This window comes from Limanda limanda, chromosome 3 (assembly GCF_963576545.1).
Source record: "Limanda limanda chromosome 3, fLimLim1.1, whole genome shotgun sequence".
Lineage (NCBI taxonomy): Eukaryota > Metazoa > Chordata > Actinopteri > Pleuronectiformes > Pleuronectidae > Limanda > Limanda limanda.
In genome coordinates this window covers 28,803,900-28,830,591 of record NC_083638.1, presented here as the reverse complement: position 1 = coordinate 28,830,591, position 26,692 = coordinate 28,803,900, and the positions used below count along the sequence as shown (strand labels likewise).

Sequence of the window (26,692 nt, the reverse complement as noted above, 5' to 3'; positions counted from 1 at the left end):
TATTGATCATCTTAAGGCCTGTTTATTCATTTAAGAACTGGTCTGTTTTTAAAAAAATACTGAAACAACTTTTAACATGAACAATCTGTACCTGTGAGCTGTCCTCTGAGACGTCCACAGAGGGCTGGTCTGGGCTATAGACAGTCATCATCTCCGGCAGTACCAGCTCCTCAGGTTCCATGCCACTTGCAGGTCTGTAGTTTGTCTCCGGAGAGTTTTCCTCCACCTCACCGAGACTGTTGAATGACTCCTGGGAGGAAGCCCAGTCTGTACTGTCTGCAGCCACGCTCACTCTGTGTTCACTCCTCCCAACTCCTTCACCAACTACTCCCATGTTTAGGCCACTCCCAGCTTGTCTCTTGCTTCTCGAAAGCATGTCAAGAGGTGTGGAGGGGTTACTGTAGCTGGGAGTGTTGAAGTGTTGAAGCTGCGGGCTGGAGGAGATACCTGCATACTCCTGCCTCATGTTCCTCATGTCAGGAACAGAGGAGCTCATCCGATGGTCCATGGCGTGTTGAAGGTGGGCAACCTCCTTGTTTGAGCTTGACTTGTCGCGCCGAAAATGCGGCATCATCTTCTTGCGGAGATGGTGCAGCTTGCCTGGCTTCTTGGAATCCATGATGGGAGGGAGGTTCAGTTTGTGTCTAACATCTGTACTTCACGCACAACTACAATAAAAAAAACAAAACAGAGGAACAGAGAAGTCAGTCAAAGTCATATGCTTAAGCAAACAATTCATCAAGTTCATTAGGGCTGGGTTGAAAGTTTGTAATGAGACAGATACTCTGACTTTCATGCAGCTGTATGAAACCTCTTCATAGATCAGTATATGGGTCATTGACGTGACTCCTATATTTTCTGTCAGACTGCATTTTCTTCCGTAAAAAAAAGGTTTAAATACATAAAGAAATACCATATATATGTAGTACCTGTCCGGTTTATGTACACACTTTAAATTTCCAAAACATATTAGTTATTTAAATGTTTCTGTTTTTTAAACTGTCAAAATATCATGTGGTGCAACCGTCCGGCCATGACTGCTGTTGTGAAAACTTCTTTGAAATTACTCAATCTATTCAAATTCATTTTCTGCAATATTTGGCATGATTTCCAAAGTGTTTTGTAATCCTGTACAAAATTGCAAAGCATTTGCTTTTATATTTCCATCATAGTATACAAACAAACTTTGTCCAATGATGTCCATTTTAGGAAAATAACATGTGGTGCGACCAATTTGGGACTTTGATGTTGAAATCCATTCAAAGACAGGAAGTTGCATCATAAACCATTTTGCCAAGGACCGATGGAAGCAGCAATAGGTTTGTAACTCTCTCTCAAATTTAGACAAAAATAACATTTTTCACAGCTGGTATGTAGCTGCCACATTTGGATATCATGTGGTATGACCTCCAAAAAACTATGAATTCTAAGTTATTTCAAAAAACATATATTTTGATTATAAATTTCATAGTGACCTTTTGTGCTGACCTAGTTTGTTTGTGGCCAATTCTGTGGCTGTAAATTTTTCACTGAACTAGAAAAATATCATGTGGTGCGACCAAATGTGGTGCGACCATTGCAGAGTGTTTAACATGATAGATACATGTCCTAGATTGGGAGATTGGGGGCTTTTTAAAATTCAATTAATGATTTATATACATAAAGTACTTTATTTCAGTATTATTTGGAAAATATTTCTTTGAGAGTATTTTTTTCTATTATTTAAGAAACAACGGTTTATGTTAAATATTTGTACAATATCATAAATAAATACCACCCCAAAAATGTAACATGGAATTTTATCTTGGGTTATTATGAATTTATTAGTAATTCATTATTTTTTATGTGTTTATTTATTTTTAACTGTTTAAATTTATTTTACCAGATGCCACTTCCAAGCAAAATAAAAACCGCTCGCCATATACAGCGGGTTATTTCTGACCCTGTAGCAAGAGCGGAGAACCTTGCTCAGAGAAGAGAAAGGTATGTTAAAACATAAACAAATCTTTAACTACAAATAAAGCAACATGAAGTAGATATTGCTCTTGTTTTTTTTTCATTACTGGATGAAATGAACATTTGCATTAAAATGTTCATCTATATTTAGGCCAAAATAACTTATTGATTTATGGCATGGCATTACATATCTTTTTCAGCTACGAGAGAGATAAACAGCAGGGAGAGATTCCATATTCCAAGTCAAGTGAGTTGACAGAGAGAGAATCAGAGAGAGAACTGGAGGGCTGCATCCAGAGTTTCCAGAGAAAGTAAAAATATGACAAAAGCTGTGTTAGACCTTATGCCGCCATCTATCGAGAACATTCCACCAGTTCTGGTTGATATAGATGTAGCACAAGAGCAGCCAGTTTAATGAAATGTTTGTTCACAACAATGTGTGCTACACTTAAATGTTCTCGATGAGATTTTTATTGCCTACATTCAACTGCAGAGACCCACTACAACGAAACAATAGTCCAACAATAAAATAAAATGAATTATTTGTATAACACTCTTCCTTTTACAGTAAGATCTAGTTGAACTACTTTGGATATACTGCAGGAAGTGACATTTCCCAGGATACCATCAGTTCCCAGAGAGTGAACTTGAGGAGGGTCAGCATCTTGTTTGGGGTTCACTCTGGACAGAGGACAAGGCTGATGTAATGATGACTGCTTTGGACAGAAAATTTGAGCAGCGACACGCCAACCTGTCAGTGACTTATTTCAATTAATTTCCAAAACCCTATATATCCGTTTAAGATAGAAATAACTTAACATCGCCACTTAATATATATTAAATAGAGGGTGAAAAGCTTGAAAAAAAATCTAAACATGTGTGTCCTCTAAAGGCAATCTTATTCTCTGAAGTACATCGGTTAACTTTTTTGCTATAGTAGATGAAGTAAGTAAGGAACCACTAAATAGCTACTGACAATTTTCTCTGAATCACTCAAAGATACGGGAATTAACGGGAATTAACGGGAATAGACTGGAAATTTTGTGGATAATGTATACTAACTGTATTTACCTTGTCATATACAGACATAAATATAAACATTTTGTTTTGTTATAAGCTGATTTGAGCCCTGAGGAAACTTTGGGCACTTGACTATATGCTTCTGCATCTTTGTGTCATTCTTAATATACAGCCGTGGCCAAAAGCTTTGAGAATGACACAAGTATTGGTTTTCACAAAGTGTGTTGCTTCAGTGTTTTCAGATCTTTTTATCAGATGTTACTATGGTATACTGAAGTATAATTACAAGTGTCAAAGAATTTTATTGACAATTACATAAAGTTTATGCAAAGAGTCAATATTAGTTGACCATTCTTTTTCAAGACCTCTGCAATCCACCCTAGCATGCTGTCAATGAACTTCTGGGCCACATCCTGACTGATGATAACTCATTCTTGCATAATCAATGCTTGGACTTTGTCAGAATATGTGGGTTTTTGTTTGTCCACCCGCCTCTTGAAGATTGACCACAAATTCTCAATGGGATTAAGGTCTGGGGAGTTTCCTAGCCGTGGACCCAAAATTTTGATTTTTTGTTCCCCGAGCCACTTAGTTATCACTTTCGCTTGATGGCAAAGTGCTCCATCATGCTGGAAAAGGCATTGTTCCTCACCTAGCTGTTCTTGGATGGTTGGGAGAAGTGGCTCTCGGAGGATGTTTTGGTACAATTCTTTATTCATGGCTGTGTTCTTAGGCAAAATTGTTAGTGAGCCCACTCCCTTGACTGAGAAGCATCCCCACACATGAATGGTCTCAGGATGCTTTACTGTTGGCATGACACAGAACTGATGGTAGCGCTCACCTTTTCTTCTCCAGACAAGCAATAATTGAACCTCTCTGCTTGAAGTTGTTGATGATCTGATAAATGGTAAATTCAGGTGCAATCTTACTGGCAGCAATATCCTGGCCTCTGAAGCCCTTTTTGTGCAAAGCAATGATGACTGCACGTGTTTCCTTGCAGGTAACCATGGTTTACACAGGAAGAACAATGATTTCAAGCATCACCCTCCTTTTAAAGCTTCCAGTCTGCTATTCTGTCTAAATCAGCATGACAGAGTGATCTCCAGACTTGTCCCCATCAACACTCTCCTCTGTGTTAACAAGAGAATCACTGACATGATGTCAGCTGTTCCTTCTGTGGCAGGGCTGAAATGCAGTGGAAATGTTTTTTTGGGGATTAAGTTCATTTTCTTGGCAAAGAGGGACTTTGCAATTAATTGCAATTCATCTCATCACTCTTCATAACATTCTTGAGTATATGCAAATTGCCATTATAAAAACTGAGGCAGCAGTCTTTGTGAAAATGTATATTTGTGTCAGTCTCAAAACTTTTGGCCACGGCTTTGCACAGTATTTGCAAATGTACACAGCCTTTCCTTCTACGGCAGGGCTATTGAGGCCTGCTGCCTGCTAACTATTTATATCTCTGGTATTGCATTAGTGTTTTTTTACAACGTGTTTTTTTTTTTTGTGTGGAGACATTTCGAAATGTCTCCACACATGAGATAGTGTGAGATGTGAGAGAAATTAAAAGTACATGTGAAATCAAATAACCATGTGTAAAGAACAAAATGAGAGTGAATGTAATACAGAATGATATATGTGAATGAAAATAGTAGTATGTGTGAGAGAATGATAGAGTGTGTGTTGAGAATATACTGTAGTGTGTGTGTGAGAGAGTTCCTGATTGGTTATCTCTGATGAAGGGGAGTTTCAATAGCATGTCCCTCCTTCCAAATCAACAGATCCATAAGGGAACATGTTGGACCCGCACTGAGCCTCCTGCGGAATGTTTTAAAGTTTCAAACATGGTCGGAGATTCGTGCGGTTATTCAGACCTGGTTCGTCAGGTGTACCGTTATCAGGGATGACCAAGGCACTTCCTCGCCTGATGCAAGGGTATACGGTCTATGCGCCGGGGCCACTGGCTACGAATGCGCTACGAAACGGCCGCGTATCGGCTCGCTTTTCATTTCTGCGCCCATTTAACAAATCACAGAATAACAGAACATATGCACATTTAAAAATAAAAATAAACGCACTCCAGCAACGTTTTTTATTGTGAAATATTTGCAGGAGCAGGAGATGCACAGCTTCATACAGTATAGTGTGCAGGACTAGTTTTGTACAAGGAAATATAGTAGTCATAGCAGTAATTCCGTAGTTATTGTCAAAGTTATCTTGAAGAACTTCAGGTGATGGAAATTATCTCTCTCTCTCTCTATCCCTCTCACTCTCTGTCTGTCTCTCTCTCCCTTCAACCTGAATGATGCAAACAGGTAAAGAAAAAAATGGTGATGTTTAATGACATCATCATAAAAGTTATATTTATAACACATTTAAAATATGATATATATATTAACATAGTATTAATATGCATATATCAATATAACATTATAATATTTTATATGATGTTTATTATATATTAATATATATATATTAATATATACTGGTTGTCCCCACGCACATATGCATTGTGCATGGGGACAACCAGTGTGTACCCATGGCAGGGCGTTGTGCATAGGGACACACTGGTTGTCCAGAGGCAGACAACACTAGCAGTGTGTATGTGAGAGAGTATGATGGTTCATGTAAGAGAGTATAGAAGTGTTTGTAAGAGAGCATGATGGTACATGTGAGAGAGTATAGTATTGTGTGTGTGAGACCAAGTATTAATTACCTCTCAAATGGCCTCTCATCGTTTACTCACAGCAGTGTCACACACACAAACAAGATCTGCACTGTACCACTGACATGAACAAACAGCAGGGAAACCGGTAAATATAACAGTCAGTACATGTTATGCGGTATCTCTCATACCACTCATATTTCAAGCTGTCATATTGTTCTGTTACACAAACAGCAGCAGTACTTGCCCAGAACTGTCGTCGTTTCAGACAAATCCTGATTTTGTAAAGCAACAGTCCAATAAGCCTCTTAACAGCTTCATACTTTGTGTAGTCATTAACTGCTGACCTGCCATGTTATCAGCTGGTAAAGAGGAAGTGGAGGAAGAGGCGGGAGGAGACAGGTGAAGGAACAAGACAGGAATCTTTGTTTACAAAATCAGCGGATGAAGAGGATGAAAGCTGTTAAGTCAACCTGAAAATGGTGTCTGAGGATGAGAGCACAAAATGTTTTAAATTTTACACCTCATCTCAGACACTAACTGTGAAACATAAACAACTGACAATATTTTTAGTTTTCCAATGAATTATCTAGTAAATAACCATGAATATCTATATGTATTTTGGAGTTAACGGGTAATCTAATGACTGATATCTGCAGCCCTGATTCACAATTCTCTCGCCTGACCCAGATATGAGGATTAGATGGTGCATTAGACAGATAGTGACAGCAGGCACAGGAAAGGGATGATGGCCTCGAAAAGGCCATGACCGCATATCTGTTTGTTATTTGAAAGACAGTCTGACAGAATAAAGTCAAAGGAACACATATTAACAGCAATACAGTTTGATCAGGCCGAAGAGAAAAATGCTAAAAATATGTTAAAAAAGCAGAAATAATATTATTTTCTTATTTATTCTTATTGACTTTGAATTTTACTTACTGAAATTGCTGCATGTTTCCAGCTGTAATGATGTTCGAGATTTGCCTTTTTTATTACTGCAACTGCATCTCTGCAAACTTTTTAATTTGTCTATTTCTCTTAGAAAGCTTGATATTCTGCATCTACTGAAATTTGCCATGGCGCTTGTCAGTGATGACACAACAGCTAGGTTTGTTTTGTTCACCCGACCTTGACAACAGGCACTACAGCCAGATGAGACCACCCAAAAGGAAACGTTAGTCTTTGTTCTGTTATTTTGTCCATGTTACTTTCTTGTATCACATTAAAAAATTCATGAATGGCCTCATCAACATATCTCACTTCTGCATATAGCCAAGAGGTCAACTGTCTACTCTACTAAAGATAAGTTGTGTTGACATGGTTACAAAATGTTCATGTTTATGTGACCTAAAATTAAAAGCCACTGTTTGAAGAAAAAATAAATCCCAAGGTTGTGATATTAACATTTTCCAACTGTTTAGATTATCAAAGGTTTTGTTTGTAGGAAAATGAGATAAACCTGTGACATGTGTTTTGCCTTGAGCTCCCACATAGTCACCCTGACTGTGAACCAAGGCTGCTGGGACTGAGGCAGACTGCAATCACTGGAGATGGAAACTGACAAATCTACACATAGCAGCTTTAAAGGCTCAGTGTGAAGGATTCAGTGCCATCTAGCAAACAACTGAGGACCTACCACCAAACCCCCCTCATTCAAGAGTGTAGGCAAACCTACAGTGGCCTTCAAATGTTGCAAAAATGGTGAAAAGTCTCCTTTATAGTCAGTGTTTGGTTTGTCTAGAATATAGAGCCATGGAAGAGGACCTGCTCCTGATGCTGAAATGGCCTATTCTGAGGTAACAGAAACACAATGATGCTTAGATTCACGTGATTATACACTAATGAAAAAACAGTTCTGAATATTATATTTGTTTTCTTCCAAAAGATCCAAATGAATGCTAATGTTGCTCAGTCTCTCCTGTTTGTAATTTCACATTCACAACGTGAGGATATCAGTGTTTCAGAAAAAATCGTTAACTTTTCATTTGCTTCTAATAAAAGATTTTAACAGATTTGATCTGATATAAGTGAGGTTTTTATTATTTAAAACCCCAGACCATATAATTCCACATGTGCTTAATAATTTCTGTCCTGACCTGGTTGAGGCCTGGAGGGGCTTCATCTGTCTATACTTCCAGTCTGTAGACACGTAACTGAAATGACTTCACAACCAGTGCAAACAAGTAAACATGCACAACAGACTACACAGCTCAGAGACCACATCCTTTTCTCACTGGATTCTATTGTTGAGGTGTTAGACTGCAGTCGGTTATTCTCAAACACTGGTTACTGGCTGAGGTTGGGATCAGACCTCTGGTGGTTTGGTGGACATCAGCTGAGCACTTCTCAGGAGTATTTAAACAAAGACACTCAACATCAATAATTAACTCGGAAAATATCCCAATAATGCCAGTAGCAAAGGTTATGAAGTATTGCAAAAGTCACAAGACTAAAAAAAAAAGAAAAAAGATCAACACACATTAAAAAGGTCGGTGGTATAATTGTCAGTGACATAATCAACACTGCAGAGTGGACCACGACCTTCATGTGACCTGACAGTCAAACCAGAGATCAACAATACTGAACCTAGTCTGGACAGACACTCACACTGACAGGCTGCAGCTTCATTTACAATTTCTCAATGGGGAGAAGTACGTTTTTGTATTGATTTGTAAAAAAAAAAATGGAAAATTATGTTAAAGAATTTTTTTCATAACTTGACAATATATCCCTGCTGATGGCTTGAAGGCTGTAGCACACACCAGCTCAGTTCTAGGAGAACCTGAGGAAGTCCATCTTTCCTGCAGACAGACTTTGTCCAGAAAGCCAGCGGACAAATGTGACTTGTGTCACATTTTAGTCATTTATTAAACGATAATTTAGATCAAGATAAACATGCTACCAAAGTGCAGGGGTCAATGGGACAGTGTTAAACAAACATGAAACAGCATGTGATGATCATAAAGAGAGACGGATCGTAAAATTAGAGTAAACATAATGCATCCAAGTTGAATATCCTTGAAAGACTGCTGATTCGACTGATTGGCACGTTTGTTTTTACTTCTTTACTGATTTAGAGATTAGAGATGATACCAGCATCAGAAATGCCTGAAATACTGCTGAAAATGCTGGGTCTGATATCAATGAGTACAAATCTATGTACTGATCAGGGACCACATCTTGAAAGTTTAATAGATTGATAGAAATAGAAGTTTTCTTTTTCCAGAACAACAGCTTGGTTGTACAGCCAATGTAGCAGTTAATGACAGGAATGAAACCTAAACCCTGGCTAAAATAAAAAAATGACTGGACAATTCAAAACAGTAAACTCAACTGTGGCTGCACTTTAACAGCTTTTTAAAGGATGTAATTGTTATGTTTTCCTAGATGTATTTATTTGATGTGGTTTTTCAGTTATGACTCTAAACACGTAAACTCCCTTTCAGTCTAGGTGTCGAATCTGTGTCGCAAAAGAATAATGGCACATGAAGCAGAGCTGTTTGAGGATATCCAACCTCTATCACTCCATCTGTCTGAAGTGAGGAGTTAGAGTTGTTAGTCATGTTTTGTTAATAACAATTGCGTAAACTCAATGTGACTTGATGAAACTCTTTACAAACTAAAGCCTCAGTCTGTGTTCTTACATGTGCTGGAGCAGGACCACACGTGTAACGGTGACTCCAATGGAAACATGCATGTCTGCACAGAGCCTGAACTCTCACTTCAAAATGAGGTCATCGACTTCACAAAACACCTCAAAGAAGCCACACAAGAGACGGTAGCATTTTGAAATGATACTGTGCTTATCTATTGTTATATATGACATAACAGCTCCGCTTCGACTTTGAAAGCATTTCTGTTAGAATTCTCATTCTGAAAGAGCAGATATCTTTTATATCATGAAGAAAATAAGCTTTCAACTTAAAATGCCCACTGTGTACTTTATGTCTCCATAAGTTAAAGTTACAAGACAGTAACTTTAAATGCTGTTCTGGGCAGTGATAAAAGCTTGTGATTTTGTTTTTAGAGAGAGAGAGAGACATAAATATATCATGTGGGCTAAGTTGAATTAGACTGGGCAGTCTTGTCAGAACAAGAAAAGAAGCCATTTCCTGCATTTCAGTTTGTGGTTCCTTCACTGTGATATGGAGCAAGACTACAGCTCAGTGAAGAAAATAAAAAAAGCAAAACACAAAAGAGCTCCTCATCATCTCAAACATTCTGCAGTCTCTGCAAGTCCGGTGGATCTAGAGTTTCTTGTTTCACCACTGGACAGTGACTCATTACACGCATTTAGTTTGAACTATATTGAATATATGACTGAGTGTTATCGCCCCAGAAAAGCTTTATAAATCTAGAAAGACTCGTTGCAAGTGTGTGTGTCAGGAGATAAACAGTAGTCATTTTCCAGATGTGGAGCATGAACCTCACCCTGGTATTTACTGAAGCAGGAAACTGAAACGGAAGATGTTTGAAGTGAAGCGGTGGGGATTCTCACCTGTCCCGGGACGGAGCTCCTGTTTCCGGGCAGGAAGGTGACTCACCTGGGCGCTCCTCCACCTCAGGGACCCCCACTCAGACGACTACACTCCCGGGGAAAGTAAAGAAGAACGGAGGAGCTGGTACCTTAACTTCCGCTGCTGCGAACCTCTGGCGACTCTTTCACCTCATGTCCGGCAAAGTGCTGCGGGCAGAGAAGCGACCAGCATCGGCTCCTCTCACCAAACCGAACCGTGAGTCACTCACTTCCTCCTCTGGGACTCACCCACACATCTCAGCCGCTGACAGATTAACACTTTCACAATAAAAGCTCTTCCGCTGTGCGCGTGCAGCGGAGAGCGTCCTGGGACAGGCTTGAAAGTCTGAATATGATAAAGTAAAACATCATGTACAGTGTGTTTAAATATATTAACACGTGTTTAGTCGAGCCTGAACATTCTAATCTTTTACAAATAATATGATGGTATTAATCCACCTAATATATAGTTACCAATTTCTAGTTCATTGTGAATAAAAGAAAATATAAAAATTACATTGTCAATGTGATGTGACAACCAGGAGCCATAAGTCTCACAACAAATCAAAACTATATGACATGTTTGAGTCATTGCAGACACAAAGGTTCCTTTCAGAGCTTCTTCTAAATATCCAAAAGATAATAAATTGATTTATTTATACAACGTGTATAAAGATGGACAACGTGTCTCCACCACCACCCAGCATTCCAGAAATTAAGCCAAAACATATCCTGAACATGAACGCCACCATAGAGCATTATATACCAGTCTGTGCAGTAACCGGGGGATGGAGCAGCGGTATCAAGGTTCTACTGATGCATACTTGACATACGACCTAAGTCTAATCAGCCATGTGACCCGTATCGGAATTCATTGTGACTTTTCAGCATCTGAATTGAGCAGTAAGGCTTGCTGTCTCAACGTAGTACAACATGGAAAAGGTGGGATTTATGAACTGCACTTCAACCAGCCAATAGGTGGTGCTCAGCAGCTTTGGATTCACTTTCAGGGAGCTGTCATGTCATCCAACTTTAAGTACATTCGATAAGTAGGATTAAACAAGTTTTGTCCTCAACCCACGGTAGGTGCTGATTGTTTATATAGCAAAGGTAAGTTTATGTAGATCATGTTACCCCAAGCAGAAAAAAATCAATTCCCATAGCGCTCCATGAAACAATACACCTTTGGTCAACAGTGTTATAATGCAAGGTGTGGTCCATGTTTACCCGAGTCATAATAATCAGTCCTCAAGATATGCTCATTCAATCTCTAAAACATAAAGCTTTTAATTTTATTTACTAGATGTATTTCTAGGGCAGTGTTTTGTGGCTCACAGAAAAATAATCCTTCTCTCAAACAGATGTTCACTCACATCATTCCCATTAACCTTGGTACATTTAATCCATTCACCATCCAACTCTCCACCAGTGCACGGACTGAGGTCACTGGGGTTTCTCTCTCCATCTGAATTAGCATCATTCCGTTGCTCCTCTCTTTCCCACAAGCACACACACTTTACTTTTCATACAATTATAGTGTTCGGTTAATGTGTTGCATTTATCATACCAGATTTATACTGACATTTTAGATTTGTTTATCACATTATCTTTCACTTTCCAAGAAATTATACTTTGACTATATAAGGCCAAAGAAGTTAACAAACAAAATGTATCAAATATTTAAGATATTACCTGATGGGACATGGTACAATATAATTTATTAAAATTGTATACAGTTGTGCTGCTTTAAGAAAAGTAACACACATGACCTTTTTTTCCTCTTTTGCTTATAAGTAACCTCAGAACGCTGACATCTTTTCAACCAACGGAACAACATTTAAATGGCAGTTAACATCAATGCTGACACCGAAAACCAGAGGTGTTACACATGTGACATTGCACAGCTTTCGGTTCTGAAGCCTCCATTTATATCTTACATCCTGGTGGGTCACATTCAATTGTTGTTCCAGTTTCCTCCCACCTCACACGGATAGATCTGTTTTCAGGAAATATCTGATTTCCATCCTTACTGAATCTCTGTTGTTCTTGTCTTGTTGCACTTGGCATTGTAATTTAATGATGATGATGTTTTAGACCTGTGCACCCTGATGTTATCTATCAACACAAACTTCTCATATGTTCAGGCGGTTTTTCCCCCAGTATTTTTTTTCTTTCCTGTACGTCTCGTTTGCTTTCCCTCAAATCCCCATCATGACCACTTCCTTTAATGATGTAGTTCTCAGTCAACACTCTCATTTTTTTTTTTACGAAGCTATGTATTCTGTATCTGCTTGTGAACCTGAAATGATTTGTTTCCTGTCTGTAAAAAGGAATGCTTTACAATGTTTTCTCTCTTAGCTCTCTCTGTCGCTATCTTTCTATTCACACTCAGGATTGATACGTTTCTCATCCACTCTTATTGCTCAAATGAACCACTGTGGTTTTTCTTGCAGCTTCTGCACACTGCACCACGTACACCTTGTACTCACCCACAAACTCTCAGTTTCAAAGTTGATCAGTCCCAGCTCTAAAATTGTCAGCACTGTCAGATTGTGTATTGCATGATGGAAAAGACACACCTGAAGCATTTGAGGACTTTAATTTAGCCAATCAGTCCCTCAGAACTCTAGAAATTTCATGAAATCACCAGTCCTGTTGTGACACTTACGTTCATCACTCTGTGTGCATTTATTAACACATACTGTATGTGCACTAGCTTTTGTTTTATGAAATATTTAAACTCATTTTACACTATAACCCAGTTAAGATTAACCTGGTTTGAGTAGTTTCACTTTGTCTTATTATGTAAGTTTAATTTCTTCATTGTGGTTTCCTGAGCGAAGTTACCTCATACAGTACACATACAGTACACATACAACCACTTTGTAATGCAACTTTAGTTGCACGATGATCACTTGATCTTGTTTTCAAGGTGCCTGCTGTTTATTTCTCTAAGGTTTAGTATAGTCATGGTTACCATAACACCTGATATTGTTTCAGCAATTCATAAAACATTAAAAAAAAATTATGTGATCTCATGCTCTCACCTCATCCGTCTGGCCACATTTAGACAACAGGCCTGGGACTAAGTTTTTATCTTATGTGGCACAATCTCTGAGGAGCAAGACTTCTTTAAACCATTAAAATATGTTTTCTAGAGAGCATGTAGTTTCATATTATTTTTTGGGGAGATTTATCCAGCAGATACCTGATGAGAGAGGAAAGGACGATGCCTTGATAAAATGGCAATAAACCACAAAAATATACTTTCTGTTAATCTGGTGGAGGTGTCATATTTTAACCAGGCAGATACGACAGACAAATAAACAATATACAGGTACAACAAAAAGTGATATATATTAAAAATGCTATATACAAAACAATAAAGACATATTTCTGTAGTAAACACAGAACAAGTGTCCATGGCTTTCAGTTGTAAATCTGACTGTAACATTGTCTTTTTCTGTGCACAATATAAAAACACTCACAAACGACATTTAGAAAAAGCAGCACACTGCTTTGGCTGATATAAATAAGTGTTTGTGTGAAGAGAAGTAACAGGGATGACGATGTGGACGGAGTATTGCTTTCATGCTGGACTCAATGTCTCAAACCCTGAGAAGATCAGAAATGAATTGGGTGACACCCAGTGGGAGACAACTAGAAGTACTTCAATGCATTCCCACCCAAAACATGAACAAACTTTCAGACGACCCTATTGTGATGCATCCCACTGGATAAAAAAATGACCGATTGTAGTGCAATAGAGCCACACTTTCAGACATACACAATTCAAAGGATGGCATATTATGTATATGTCTATGTAAGTTCCACAGAATAATTAATTGATCAATAAAATTCGGACAAATTAACAATATCATCCTCCTCAAAAATCTGATCATCAAAACAAAACAGAGATAACTTAATGAAAAATAACAGAACACGTCAATAAAATCTACATTTAATTTGCATAACAGTGTCCTTCCTATGTTTGCCCTGATGCCGTATGGCCATGAGACTGCAGGGTCTATGTCACCCAGCTGTCCATTCGCATTCGTTTGACCGTCTGACTCTCGCCGCCCCCTGACAGGCTCACAGGGAGCAAGTGGAAGTCCGGCCGCTGCTGCTGCTGCTGCTGCTGCTGCTGCTGCTGCTGCTGCTGCTGCTGCTGCTGCTGCTGCTGCTGCTGCTGCTGCTCCTCCCTGTCCCTGTCGCTGCCACCCTCGTGGGAGCTGCAGGAGGAGCTGACACTGTCTGCAGGAGACCTCCCCAGCTCTGCTCGGGCAGATGAAGAGCTGGAGGAGTGAGGATGAGGAGGGCCGTGAGCCTGGGTCATGTACACAGAGTGGTTGAGGTGGTCGCGGGGTGGGGAGATGGGTTCGGCTTTGATGTTGAGGTTGTGGTTGGTGTTGATGGAGAGACTGGAGCTCCCTGGCCTGCAGACAGAGGGAAGAGAGGAAGAGTGCTGTTTGAGGCCATTACTGCAGGGTGATGACGCCACCTAGTGGTAAAAATAACTGTATACAGTCTGTATACAGAAAAGATTACTTCTCTCTACTACGAATATGATTTCAATCTAAATGTTTTTTTCTACTGTTTTTTAAGTGTGATATATTTGAGTAATGTATTTTTTTCTTTCTTTCTTTATTACTTAAAAAATGAACGCACTAACCGAGTAGAACGCTGAATTTCATTATATTTATACAAACCAATGACAATTAAGTCTTTCTATTCTATTCTTTTCCATTTTAAAACTGAAACTGTACCCTGTGGTATCAAGTTAACACATTTACTAAGAAACTATAATATTTTGCTTACATGATTTACTGTACACTACTTATTGAAATAAAGTAAACAATTACATTTTGCAATATGATAACAATAACATGAGTTTTAACTAAAACCACCAAATCTAATGGGATAATTTATAAAAGTCAAACACAAACACAGGTTTATTTCCCCTTTAGTGCGTTAACTTTAATTCTTTGAATATTTGACTAAATCATACATTATTTTTATTTTACAGCAGGGACTTCAAGGAGGCAGAAAAGAGAGACAACAAAACCTTTGTATTATAAATGAAAAGTTTATGGTGGCTGCAAAACATGGGTTTTCAAAACAATTCATCATTACTTGTTCTACTGTTTTTATATTTTAGCTTTAATATTGTCATAACCCCGATGGCCACATCTCAACTACTTGCTATTTCAATGTATGCCTAAAGTTCATCCTCCATCACCAAAGTTGTCAGTGTCAAGTCTTCATCAGTGGTCAATAACCTTAGTCCTGAAAAATGTATAATACGTTTATTACTACATCAAGTCACCCCCTCAAAAATAGCTTCCAAACTGTTTCAGAAAACTTCTCCTGGGCTTTAGTTCACCTATTTTGTATGTCAGTACATTTTTTAACTATGTTAACTGATAACATTGTTTTGGTGAAACAAGTAGAACCTATTATGTGTCATAGAAAGGCAAAGGTGAACTGTGTCAGGTACTAACCCCAGTGATCCCAGCTGGTGTTGCTGCCACGCTGTCATGGAGCCCACAGACAGGCCTGCGGGGGAGCTGAAGCCTGACAGCTCTGCACTGTTCATGGAGTAATCTGACAAAGAGAGAGTAAGGATATGTAACCATAGACTGTTTATAAAGAGCATGTAACACACAACATCACACTCTTAAATCTTAATATGCATATGTATCTATACGTAGCATAGACTGAACCCTTATGATACAGCGCACTGGGAAGTTTTGTGTATTATGGCACATTATTTAATATGTTATTCTGGTTCTTCTGTTATGTTGATCATTAACACGCTCATGGATTCACTTAAGTAATATAACCATACATTAACCTCTTTGGATTCACAGGGGCTGAGTTTATAAAAGTGAATCAATGCAAACACACATAATGCTCAGGTACCATTGTAGGGAGAGCCGATGCCGGAGTAGACCAGATTCTGGGGAGGCAGACTGGGTGTGGTCATGGAGACCACTGGGGTGGACAGAGGCTGGTTGGACTGACTGTTGCTCAGCCTCTGGTTACTCTGGAAAAAGAAAAAGAAAACAGGATTATATTCTCCAAGATTAGTCATTTAACTGCTTTGACTCTTGGGTTGTAATACTCCATTTCACCCACACGGTGTCAGTATAAGTTCATTTTTCTATGGAGTCCCACCACAGCCAGTGACATCTATTTTCCTTTTAAGGAAAAATCGAACCTCACACTCAAATACTCTTTCCTACATTTCCCAGAATACCATCAGTTCCCATAGAGTGAGGAGGGTCAGCATCTTGTTTGGGGTTCACTCTTGAAAGAGGACAAGGCTGATGAAATGATGAATGTTTTGGACAGAAAAGTCGAGCAGTGACACGCCAACCTGTCAGTGACTTATTTCAATTAATTTTCCAAAACCCTATATATTTGTTTAAGACAGAAATAACTTAACATCGCCACTTTATATATATTAAATAGAGGGTGAAAAGCTTGAAAAAAGCAATCTTATTCTCTGAAGTACATCGGTAAACTTTTGTGCTATAGAAGATGAAGTGTTACAAGTAGCTACAATAAGGAACCACTAAATAGCAACTGACAATTTGCTCTGAATCACTCAAAGATTAAGTCAAAGGCCATGTTGTTTTGGCACTGGTTTGGCTGGTGAAGCCACAGAACTGGTGGCTTTAACTGGACATCTCTAACAGTCATTCTAACTTTTCTGCTGCTTCCCTACGAACTGCTGGCGTTCCAGTCTGATAATGTCAGAAATGACATCACCCTGAATGAGATCATTCATTGCTAAGAACACACACACACACACACACACACACACATACACACACACAAACACACACACACACACACACACACACACACACACACACACACACACACACACACACAAACACACACAGAGTTAACCAACCTGTATGCCTAAAACCAACGTATTATCAAAGTGACTTTGCCCAGTCTGACTCCCAGAAGTATAACATTGTGTTTCTTCCCCCTGTCCCTGTAATATCTGTGTAGTATGCATCACTATACATTGGTAAACTCTGAAAACAATGCAGCCTGTGAAGAAATCCTGACCTGCCCAGTTCTTCATACACGGTCAATAAACACGTTTGAAAATTTGCAAACCAAAAGAGTTGTTGTTGGACAATACACAAAACATAGTGTACACACATCCATGCACACAATGGCATAGAGGAGGAAGTGAATGGCAGTTTCAGAGTGATCAAACTGAGGGACGCCTGTCCACCAAAAACCAGCATCATTTGCTGGATTAAATGAAAAGCAGAAACTAATCATGATCTGAGCAGCTGCCATCCTCCTTTGTTAGTTTCAACCATAGAGTAAATGTTCTAAAATACTCCCTCCTGTATGTAAGTGGAGGAGACATGGACACAAATAAAAAGTAATTTCTTTCAATTAAAGTAGTAATCACTCTGATATATGTGGTCTGTTTTAGGTGCGTTCGATTTTAATAAGTTATTTGATTGTATACAAAACACTGATGCTGTAAATCCTGTATCCAGGATATTTCGGCTTCATTTCAGCTGAATGCTAGTGTCAACTCATTAAAACTGACATTCAACGCACTCATCTAAGAGAAGAAGACCATGTAAACCGCTGTCTGCTTTATCAGATACATCAGTTTTTAATGTTTATAGATTCTCTACCTGAAAATGTGTCATATGTTCGTATTGATAATTATATCAATACGAAAATATGACAAATTAGTCTTAATCAAAAACTTGTATTAGAAACATGAACAAAGTTTTTTACTTGTTGTCCATGTCTGTAAATTCAGGCAGGGTGAAATGAGCTTCAACATAAAAGTTCCTAACAACTGTAATCACAGACTCCTGTTCTTTGACTGAGGAATCATGGCTAAATATACAAATATCCTTGATCTGACAGCCAGTGTGCGGAGCCACCTGGTCACCATAAACAGGAAGAATACAAGTCTCTCTCTTTCCATTGTTTGCGAATCGTTACATCATGTTTGCGCATAGTGTGGGAGGGAAGGGCAACAGTAAGGGAGTTGAGGGCAAATCAATAACTTCAATAACACAGCGCAGCTGCTGAATGTACAATCTGAGAGAAGAGATGTGAAGGCTTCTACACTTTCCTGAGCAGGGAGTGGGTTCACCAAACCATGAACTCTGTTAGATTCCATGCATGTAATCAACATAACTGATGCTATGGTGTTACTCTATGAGCGTTTACTTGTGCCAAAGTCTGAGGTACGAGCAGAATGTAACAGCATATTATTTATGTTCCATTCATTTTGTGACTAAATCAGACTTGAACTTCCACAGAGTCCCGACAGGAAATGGCATCACTTTTGTTCCGTGTGCAGACTGTTATCTTTCAAGACTAATTTATAGTAGATGACAGGATTTCATGATATGCAGGTTTTCCTTTAGGGGTCTCTTAAGCATTGGAGCAGAGAGCACTGCAGGTGACTGTGTGAAAAGCAGCAGAGTGATCAAAAGAAAAATCCACTCAACTAACACTAAAGTAATTTTTCTGGTCTTTCTACGAATGATAGTGCAGGCTAAAATTACACTAGAATGCTGTACATGAGAACACTGATGTTTTGGCTTCACAATCCAATTTATTCATTTTAAAGCTACAGCCAGGGTTAAAAAGTACATAGTTCATATTATATACAAATAGATAAATATCTTTTTCTGCCCTGATGTTAAGAAGAGTTACTAATCCAGTGTAACTGCATTTCCTGTTTTACATTGTCTTGTCACTAACATTTCCTGTCGTTTCAGTTTCTGCTTCCTGTCCACTTGATTCATTACTCACCAGCACCTGATAAATTCCTGTCCCTGTGTTTCCAGCCAGTCAACCCATTACAATGTCCCATCTAGTCCCCACTTGTCATCAGTGTGTTCATGTGTTCTTTCTAGTATTTCCAATGTCACACACAACTTTGAGAAAAATATTGCTATTTAGTGCTTTTAAGCAATTTATAACAATACGTTTTTTACGAAAGTAATGATTCAAAGGGTAAGATAAAAAAAACAAAGAGTGTATTTAGGGAAGAAACATTTTATGTCACTAATATTTCTTACTGCACAATTAAGACTGGAAAACTACATTGTTACTAAGAGGGACTTATGCTTATGGTGCCCTCCCTCCTTTAAAAGAACAAAATGTTTTCACTTGCACACCCAGCAAACATCTGCTCCAGTTGGTGTCAAACCAAAGTTGCTGAGCGACTCTGTGGTAGCGTGCATGTATTTGCCCCATTCTTCTCTGGTTCGCTTTCTCTCAGCCTGGAGCACATAATGTACTGTTCTGCTTCTTAACTAAAGTCAGACTGAGGCACTGAAAGCCTTGAGACCTGTGTGTATACAACACTTAATCCACTCACAACATTCCTCATGAGGCCAGAGGTAAAAATGCTCTTGTTAATTTCAATAATGGACCACTGGTTAAAAAAAGACTGATGTGTGAATATGCTGTCCATTTTCCACAATGGTTATACTTGCATCATCAAATATCAGTGAAAAAGTGTAGGATATTCTTCTTTGTCAATAACCTTTGTGATGACTTTTGTTGATGTCCTAAATGTACGAGACAGATGCAAACTCACCAGTGTTTGCATCATTCCTTTGGACTGGGGTATGACCACTCGCAGATCAGTTTTACGGCTGCCGAGGACCAAGTTGTTCCCAGGAGGTGGGAGAGGAGGAGATTTGGATTGTATGATCTTCCCCAAACTGCCTCCACCAGGTGAGCCCAGAAAACCATTCACTGAACAGAGAAAAAGAAGAATACACACACATTCTTCAGGCTGGTGGTAACAAATTTCAGCAGAGCTGACTGAGTGATGGAGAATATTAGACATTAGATATCAGACATGCTGGAGTCATAGTGTATGTATGATCTGTGCACTGTAACTGCATGTTAGCTAAAACAAATCGCAATGCATCTGTACAGAGTCTCTATAGTCTACTCTAGTGCAAATCTAGAAATATTTGAAGAGTCGGGGAGTGCTGTAGAAACATAACTGTCCACCAGCAGGATGTGTAAGGAGAATGGAGAGAGTACAGCTATATATTATACAAAAGATCATAATGAATAATTGATCTTTTCGTGCTCTTAATATTACATAATGGCAGTGTTCATATGGGACATGCTGTTCTCGAACAGAGATGACAGCAAGTGAGGTCTGTGAGGACACAGACACCAGTGAGAGCTGAGGACCTACAGTAAAGACAAATAGACCTGACAAACCGTGAGACATTACACTGAGGTTCTTGGAATAACAATGATGCCTCCACTGGCCTTTAAACTGAAACTGAGCTGAAATGTTCTGATGTGAAGTCATGAACTTCACCTGACACATGAGATATCATCAACATCATTCTCATCATCCTCATCATCATCAGCAACTCTACATCCTCTTTTCTATTTAACTGAGCAAGTGCATTTCAAATACATTTAAAAGGACTTTTGAAAGTTAATAAATTTATAGATATTTTCTGCTCAGTGATCATGGAGAAGTCCAGAAGGTCTTTAAAGTTCACAGCACAATTTTAATAAAATAGTCCCACACGAAACATATATTGTAACAACATGACACATTGATGCACTCATGACTGTCACTAGGTTGTATATTCAGGTGTTCTGAAAAAGCAGGTTTTCCAGCAGGTTGCTGGACACTGAATCTGACAGCCACACACACAGAGACTAATGGGAGGTTACAGCAGATAAAGCCTGTCAGAGAGGCTGCTGGAAACAGCATGTAGTCCATAGACCTGGGGCATTGTGGCGTTTGCAGTGAAGTAGTGTGATGTGTGTAGACAGCCAGGATGTTTAAGAGACTGTCAGCCTACATCCTGTCTGTCTACATCAGCCTGAGGAGGAGGGTTTTCCTCCTCTGTCCAACTTTTAAAGGAGATGAGAGGAGCAGATGGGAACGTCACTACTGCAGTATTCAGACTCTACTGAGGGCTCATGTAAGCCTCCTAGTTCCTCCTCCTCCTATAGTGGAACTACTATCAGTGTGTATGTTCTGTATAAATGTGACACCTATAAGATAGTGAAAATACTGTACATACCAACTGGCCCAGATCCATTCTGCAGAACCAGATCAGAGCTGCCTTGCAGGCCACCTGAAGATAAACACACACACACACACACACACACACACACTGTAACCTCAGACATGAATGCAAAGTTTTCACTATTCCTTCTCTTTCCTTACTATTTCCTGACCAAGGGGAACTATTCACAGGGAAGGCGAGACTACAAACTAAATACAGTAAGTCCCATTAGGACGGGTTTCATTTGAGATGCAAGTCAGCGATAATATTTCTGGCCACTGAGCATGTGTCCGAGTGTGTGTGTGTATTAGTGTGTGTGCTTTTGAGCACCTTTACTCCGAAGTAATACACTCCAATTTGTCAAATTTTTCTTTTGCACAGTTTTTTGTCTAATAATATGAAGTCTTGTCCAGACCTAAGAAAAAACTCTAGATGGATGTTGCATATCCTATGATTGAGTGACCTCAGCTGAGTTTAACTGTGAGTTTAGATATCGAAGAGCAATGCAAATATGTTATCACCTGCCCTTCCCTGGAATGTGAACCACACCCATACTCACACACCTGTGTTCCCAGTGCTGGGGGGTCTCTGTGGAGAATTTCTGTGGAGGTGTGAGTGATGTGAGGAGAGGATCCCACTGTCAGCCAGAGCTGCTGTGGCTGCAGCGAGCGCCTGAGAAGTCACACCTCCTCCTCCTCCTCCTCCTCCTCCTCCTCCTCCTCCTCCTCCTCCTCCTCCTCCTCCTCCTCCTCCTCCACCTCCTCCTCCACCTCCTCCTCCTGCAGCAGGGCTGTACGACATGTTGCCAGGGGCTACATGCATGAAGTTCTGCTGTTGATGGACTGGGGTCTGCACAGACAGCAACAGATAGATGAATGTTAATACTTATAAGAGTATTAGCACCTTTGCAAAAAATGTGAAACATATATAGGATTGGAAAATGTTTAGTTCAAGTCCTTGCAGAGAAGATGTGAGAAGCAAAAGCTGATGGCTTACAGTCTTTAAAACTTTAATAAGCATTGCTGTGATCTGTGTCAGCAGAGTTTTAAGCTGTTGCCCTGAAAAGTGACAGCAAACAAAAACTGAGAATAAGAAACTAAAATGCAACTTACAATTTTATGACTCTTCATCATGTGGTCAAATTCCTCATTAATCTTCTTGTATTTCTCCTCCGTGCTGGGGTTGAGAACGTAGGAGGCGTCATTGTCAGGGCTGTCACAGCCTCGGTGCTCCTTCTTGTTCAGGGCCTGAAGGGGACACGAGCACAAGAGGGAGGGAGGCAAGTTAAAGTTGTATCAACACATCAGCAATATGTACAGTTTAAAGTATGGTGTGTTTTCTGAACATCAGAGCATGGACATCTTTCCAAGTCATAACCTACATTTAAAAATATCATTAATAATAAATATCAGCAACAATATTAAAATATTTAAATGAATCATTTTTGATAAGAAACTCATTAATTTAGACAACAGTCCATTTACACAACAACTACAGATCTGAAACACATCAATAAAGACTGTTCTCATAAAGAGATTTGTTACAGTGAAGCAAAAAGGTCACGGTTAAAGACAGAGATGGAATAAATGTAAAAGATTGAAACAAAGTAACAATGGATTCTTTCTACATAATAACATTTGTCCATGACACAAACCGATGTACTGCAGAACACAGGATGTGTATGGTTCTGGCTGCTCCCTACTTGACATGTGGTCAAAGAGCAGGAAGGACAACTACCCACTAACAAGACAATAAAATAGCTCTGATTCTAAAGAGGGTCAGAAAATACAGATAATTTCCAAACATTGAGGTCATATTTACATTCCTGCAGTGCTGTGAATAAGCTGTTTTGATACTTAAATCAGTGTGGATGGGGAAATATATTTTCTGTGGTAAAATCCTTTTGCAAAAGCAATGCATTTTAAAAAGTAGCTGAGTATACGGAGACGTGTTTCCAAGGACATATCAGGCAATCTGGTTTGATTGCTGTGTTAACCTTTAATTGTCTGAGGATCTGTTTGGAGAATCAATAAATCCATCCAATCATCCATTAGCAGCCTGGCAGTGAGTCAGTTCTGTCGTCCAGACTGAAACAAGTACCTCTACAGCGTGATCACTTTGGTGAGCCCTCCCTCATCAACCACCACTTAATTCACATGTGTTGTATGGTTTGGCGCGAAATGTCTCCTCAATTGATTGGATGGACTGCCATGAAATTTGATAAATGCATTCAGGCCCCCCTCAAGATAAAACACAGTATATTCGTGATCCCTTGACTTTTTATTAAGTGTTATCATCAGGTCAAATTTTCAATGTGTCCAGTATTTTGCCTTATGACCAAATACAGTACCTGTAGAACTTTGCCCTTTGGTATTTCAATCAGTCTTGGCTGTGCTTCTAGTTTTTGGCTAATCAGCAAATATGAGCCTGCTAACGTGCAATGCTATTGATTAATTATTCATTAATCTAAATGATATATTGTATTAATGTCATTGTAAGTAAGTCAGCATGTTAAGTACAACTATAATTTGAGAAATGCATTTTCACATACGGTATCCCAGCTGCATTCATGCTTCAGCCGAACATCATCGGCCTGCTCCGACTCTCTTCAGGGTCTGACAGTTTTCTTGAGTTTATGAGCTTTGAAGCTGCGTGCGTGACACAAAAAGCTGGTCTGAGTGGTACAGTCATCAGATATCTAGAATTTTCTCTGGAGAGATGCTGCTCCGCATCACAGTCTTACTCATGTATGCTCACAGCAACTTTTTTGAAAAAAACACAATGGACTGAAGTAAGCAAGTAATATATTTCTATTGCAAGCTCCAACCAACTCTGAGTTTGTTGCTTCTAGTGGTGCAGGGTGGATAGATAGGGAAATACAAGGCAAAGAGTAAACTGGTAATCATAGAAATATCGCTTTGAAATGAGTCTGTAAAGAACCATCTTGTAAAAAAAAAGGTGCTTTGAGTAAGGAAGAACTTGAACTTAACATCAGCTGAGGCTTCTTGCTGAGATGTGTTACCATAATCAGTTACATTTACCAACTCGAATGACACTCAGTAGAATGTATGCCTCTACTCATGGCCCTTTTATGAAACCACTTTTAAATTTAGTATAGCCCAATCTTTTTTCCAATCTGCACAAAATTGCTAATATAAATACCAGTCCCCTAAACATGTCAGATTTTTACAAATCAAGATCCATGAATTACTTTTCATGAAGACACTAAAATGATCCATGGAGCTGAGGCAAAGTTGGTTCAGTTGGCTGGTAACACCATATGCATATTACACAAGTTTTTGTTTATTGCATCCATTGATACATAAATGAATTAAAGCAGCTTAAAGTTGCGGCTTGTGTTAGTTCAAATACTTGAATTCAAAATGAGTCATACATCTACCAATTGGCATTGTTCAGATGGTTCAGAAAGATTAGGCTTAGATCATCTCTTTATAAAGTGGTTGGATGAATTGATGGATGTTAGGCTGCAGCACCTGGACCTTAGTAAAAGAGTCATTGCAAATCAGATCAAATCATACCAACATCATGGAAGCCTGCATGATGACATCACCTCTCTGGTATCCATCATCTCATCTCTGCTCCTCATTACGTTACACATCATAGCGTGAAAAAGGATGGACTGACAGACCAACACAGCAGCCAGCCGACTGTCTGTCCACCACATGTCCTCTGCATTCCCAGACTCTGGTAGTTATTAGCAGCTCTAAACACACACTTGCCAGTCTATTTTCACCGAAGGCCTTAAACCCAACTTTAACAACTGGTGGCAATTTCAGAAGTCACACACTCAGTTACAGCTCAGTTGAATGGCTGTTCATTTCCACGCTCTAGTAAACACTAGACTGGACAGTTTAAAATTCCAAAAGACACATGCATTGTTTGGCTCATTCAGTTCTGGACAGGCTTTCCCTCAACCTATAACCCCGCCTGTTTGTTGGACCCTTTGTCTGATAGTTAGTCCATTTGGTCTAATTATGGGAGGGTACAATGAAGTACATTGTGTGAGTTACTGGGTAGCAGGGCCAGCAAGTATCAGTCAAAATGACTATAAATTATAGAGAATAAATTACCCATCAGTGATTTCAAGATTCTGGACATTATGGATTACATGGCTTAACGTACATTCTAACACATACGGTGTAAGGAAATAACTCTTCATAACAGAAAGTAGCACTCTGTGCATTATTCACTTAACCATAGGAACTGAGACATAGTTTGGTGGATGGTGGTGATAAAACAGTGAGTGATTATTATTAAAGTGTCATAAAAGGACTGAATGCAAACGTTGATATGAATCTGCTGCATGTGGGACTGTTCCCTGAAGTCTTCATATAGAATAGAAAGATTGTTTTATAGCTTTTTTCATGGCCTCTGAGTGGCCAAACACAGGTGTGTTCGTTTTTAACCTTCTGATGACTCTTTCAAGGCACAGGCGGACTTCCCGAACTTGCTTCATATAATGCACCTCAGAAACGTGCTTCTCTACAAGCACCCACAGTAAAGTATATAGATAAGGAGTGCAAGTGCATTGTAAATATTATAGAATGATATTCAATCATAAAATGACTCAGCGGCAATTTAATATGAGGAGAAATACGACAAAAAGCGCTGATGGAATGTTTTCAGTTACTCAGCATCAGGAGTGTGTTACTGTACAACCATTCTCTGATTCATGTATGAACTCACTTTAACCTTACAAGCTAAACAAGAGCTTTTTTTTTTAGGACAGCTGTTACCAATCATGTGATCCCTAGTTTCTTCCCCCTGTTTCACAACATACTCAGGTAGCTTTACAGTTTGTATTTGGGGGACTTCCAGCTCCTATGAGAGAGGTTGCTTTCTTTAGAGAAGGAGAGTGAATTGTATGAAGGTTGAGCGTACCCTGGAGAAGAGAGTCTCTGGGGATTTGGTCCAAGAGCCATAGGGCTATATCTGGATCCACCGATTCTGGTTTGAACCACTACATCATGTCTGAGAACCGAAGACTATCTTAAAGTGTCAGCAGGGGATCTGACAGTGTATGTCTCCTTATCATCTTAAATGTCAAAGTTGGCTTTAGTGGATCACTCGAGGCATCTGGATCATTGCCACCATGTGGGACGGGCTGCAACCATAAGCATGTGAAGGTGATGTCTTGTTGCTGTTGGGGCTCCATCAAAGATACAGTAAGGCTCCTTCTTTCCTGGAGCAGGTCTTTTCTAGTCAGGTGATCGCCCTTTAGGCTAATAATAGCCTAAAGGAGAGTTAAAGATGTGATCCAACACATCTCTAGTACAGATAAACTCAGCTCACACGAACCAGTTTCCCCAGATTGTTTCATGTTGTTATGTATTACTTTATAAGGTATCCTAAAACTAAAACAATGTGATATATGCCACATGTTGTCTGTCTCTCTTTGTAATGCAGTTTCACTTCTTAAGATCTAAGGGTTCTCATTCA

The 26,692-nt window shown here is 39.2% G+C and overlaps 2 protein-coding genes across 5 annotated transcripts in view; both read right to left on the bottom strand.

The window, feature by feature from the left end:
* The window catches only part of mctp2b (multiple C2 domains, transmembrane 2b), a 38,704-nt gene extending 28,292 nt beyond the window's left edge, over nt 1–10,412 (bottom strand). For 2 of the 4 annotated variants that reach the window (XM_061068755.1, XM_061068759.1), the window contains exons 1-2: nt 10,079–10,412; nt 92–668 (exon numbers count right to left, since the gene is read on the bottom strand). In XM_061068755.1, the coding sequence (XP_060924738.1) occupies nt 92–619 (528 nt within the window). In that variant the 5' untranslated portion in view covers nt 620–668; nt 10,079–10,412. The remainder of the gene's footprint in view (nt 1–91; nt 669–10,078) is intronic. The other 2 variants (XM_061068756.1, XM_061068758.1) reach the window with 2 other exon arrangements.
* A 3,129-nt stretch (nt 10,413–13,541) lies between these two features.
* Nucleotides 13,542–26,692, bottom strand: part of LOC132998656 (myocyte-specific enhancer factor 2A-like) — a 38,139-nt gene continuing 24,988 nt past the window's right edge. The window contains exons 4-11 of the mRNA XM_061068385.1: nt 22,345–22,479; nt 22,003–22,081; nt 21,796–21,939; nt 21,248–21,301; nt 19,777–19,937; nt 16,086–16,209; nt 15,665–15,767; nt 13,542–14,599 (exon numbers count right to left, since the gene is read on the bottom strand). Coding sequence (XP_060924368.1) covers nt 14,191–14,599; nt 15,665–15,767; nt 16,086–16,209; nt 19,777–19,937; nt 21,248–21,301; nt 21,796–21,939; nt 22,003–22,081; nt 22,345–22,479 — 1,209 coding nt within the window. The 3' untranslated portion in view covers nt 13,542–14,190. The remainder of the gene's footprint in view (nt 14,600–15,664; nt 15,768–16,085; nt 16,210–19,776; nt 19,938–21,247; nt 21,302–21,795; nt 21,940–22,002; nt 22,082–22,344; nt 22,480–26,692) is intronic.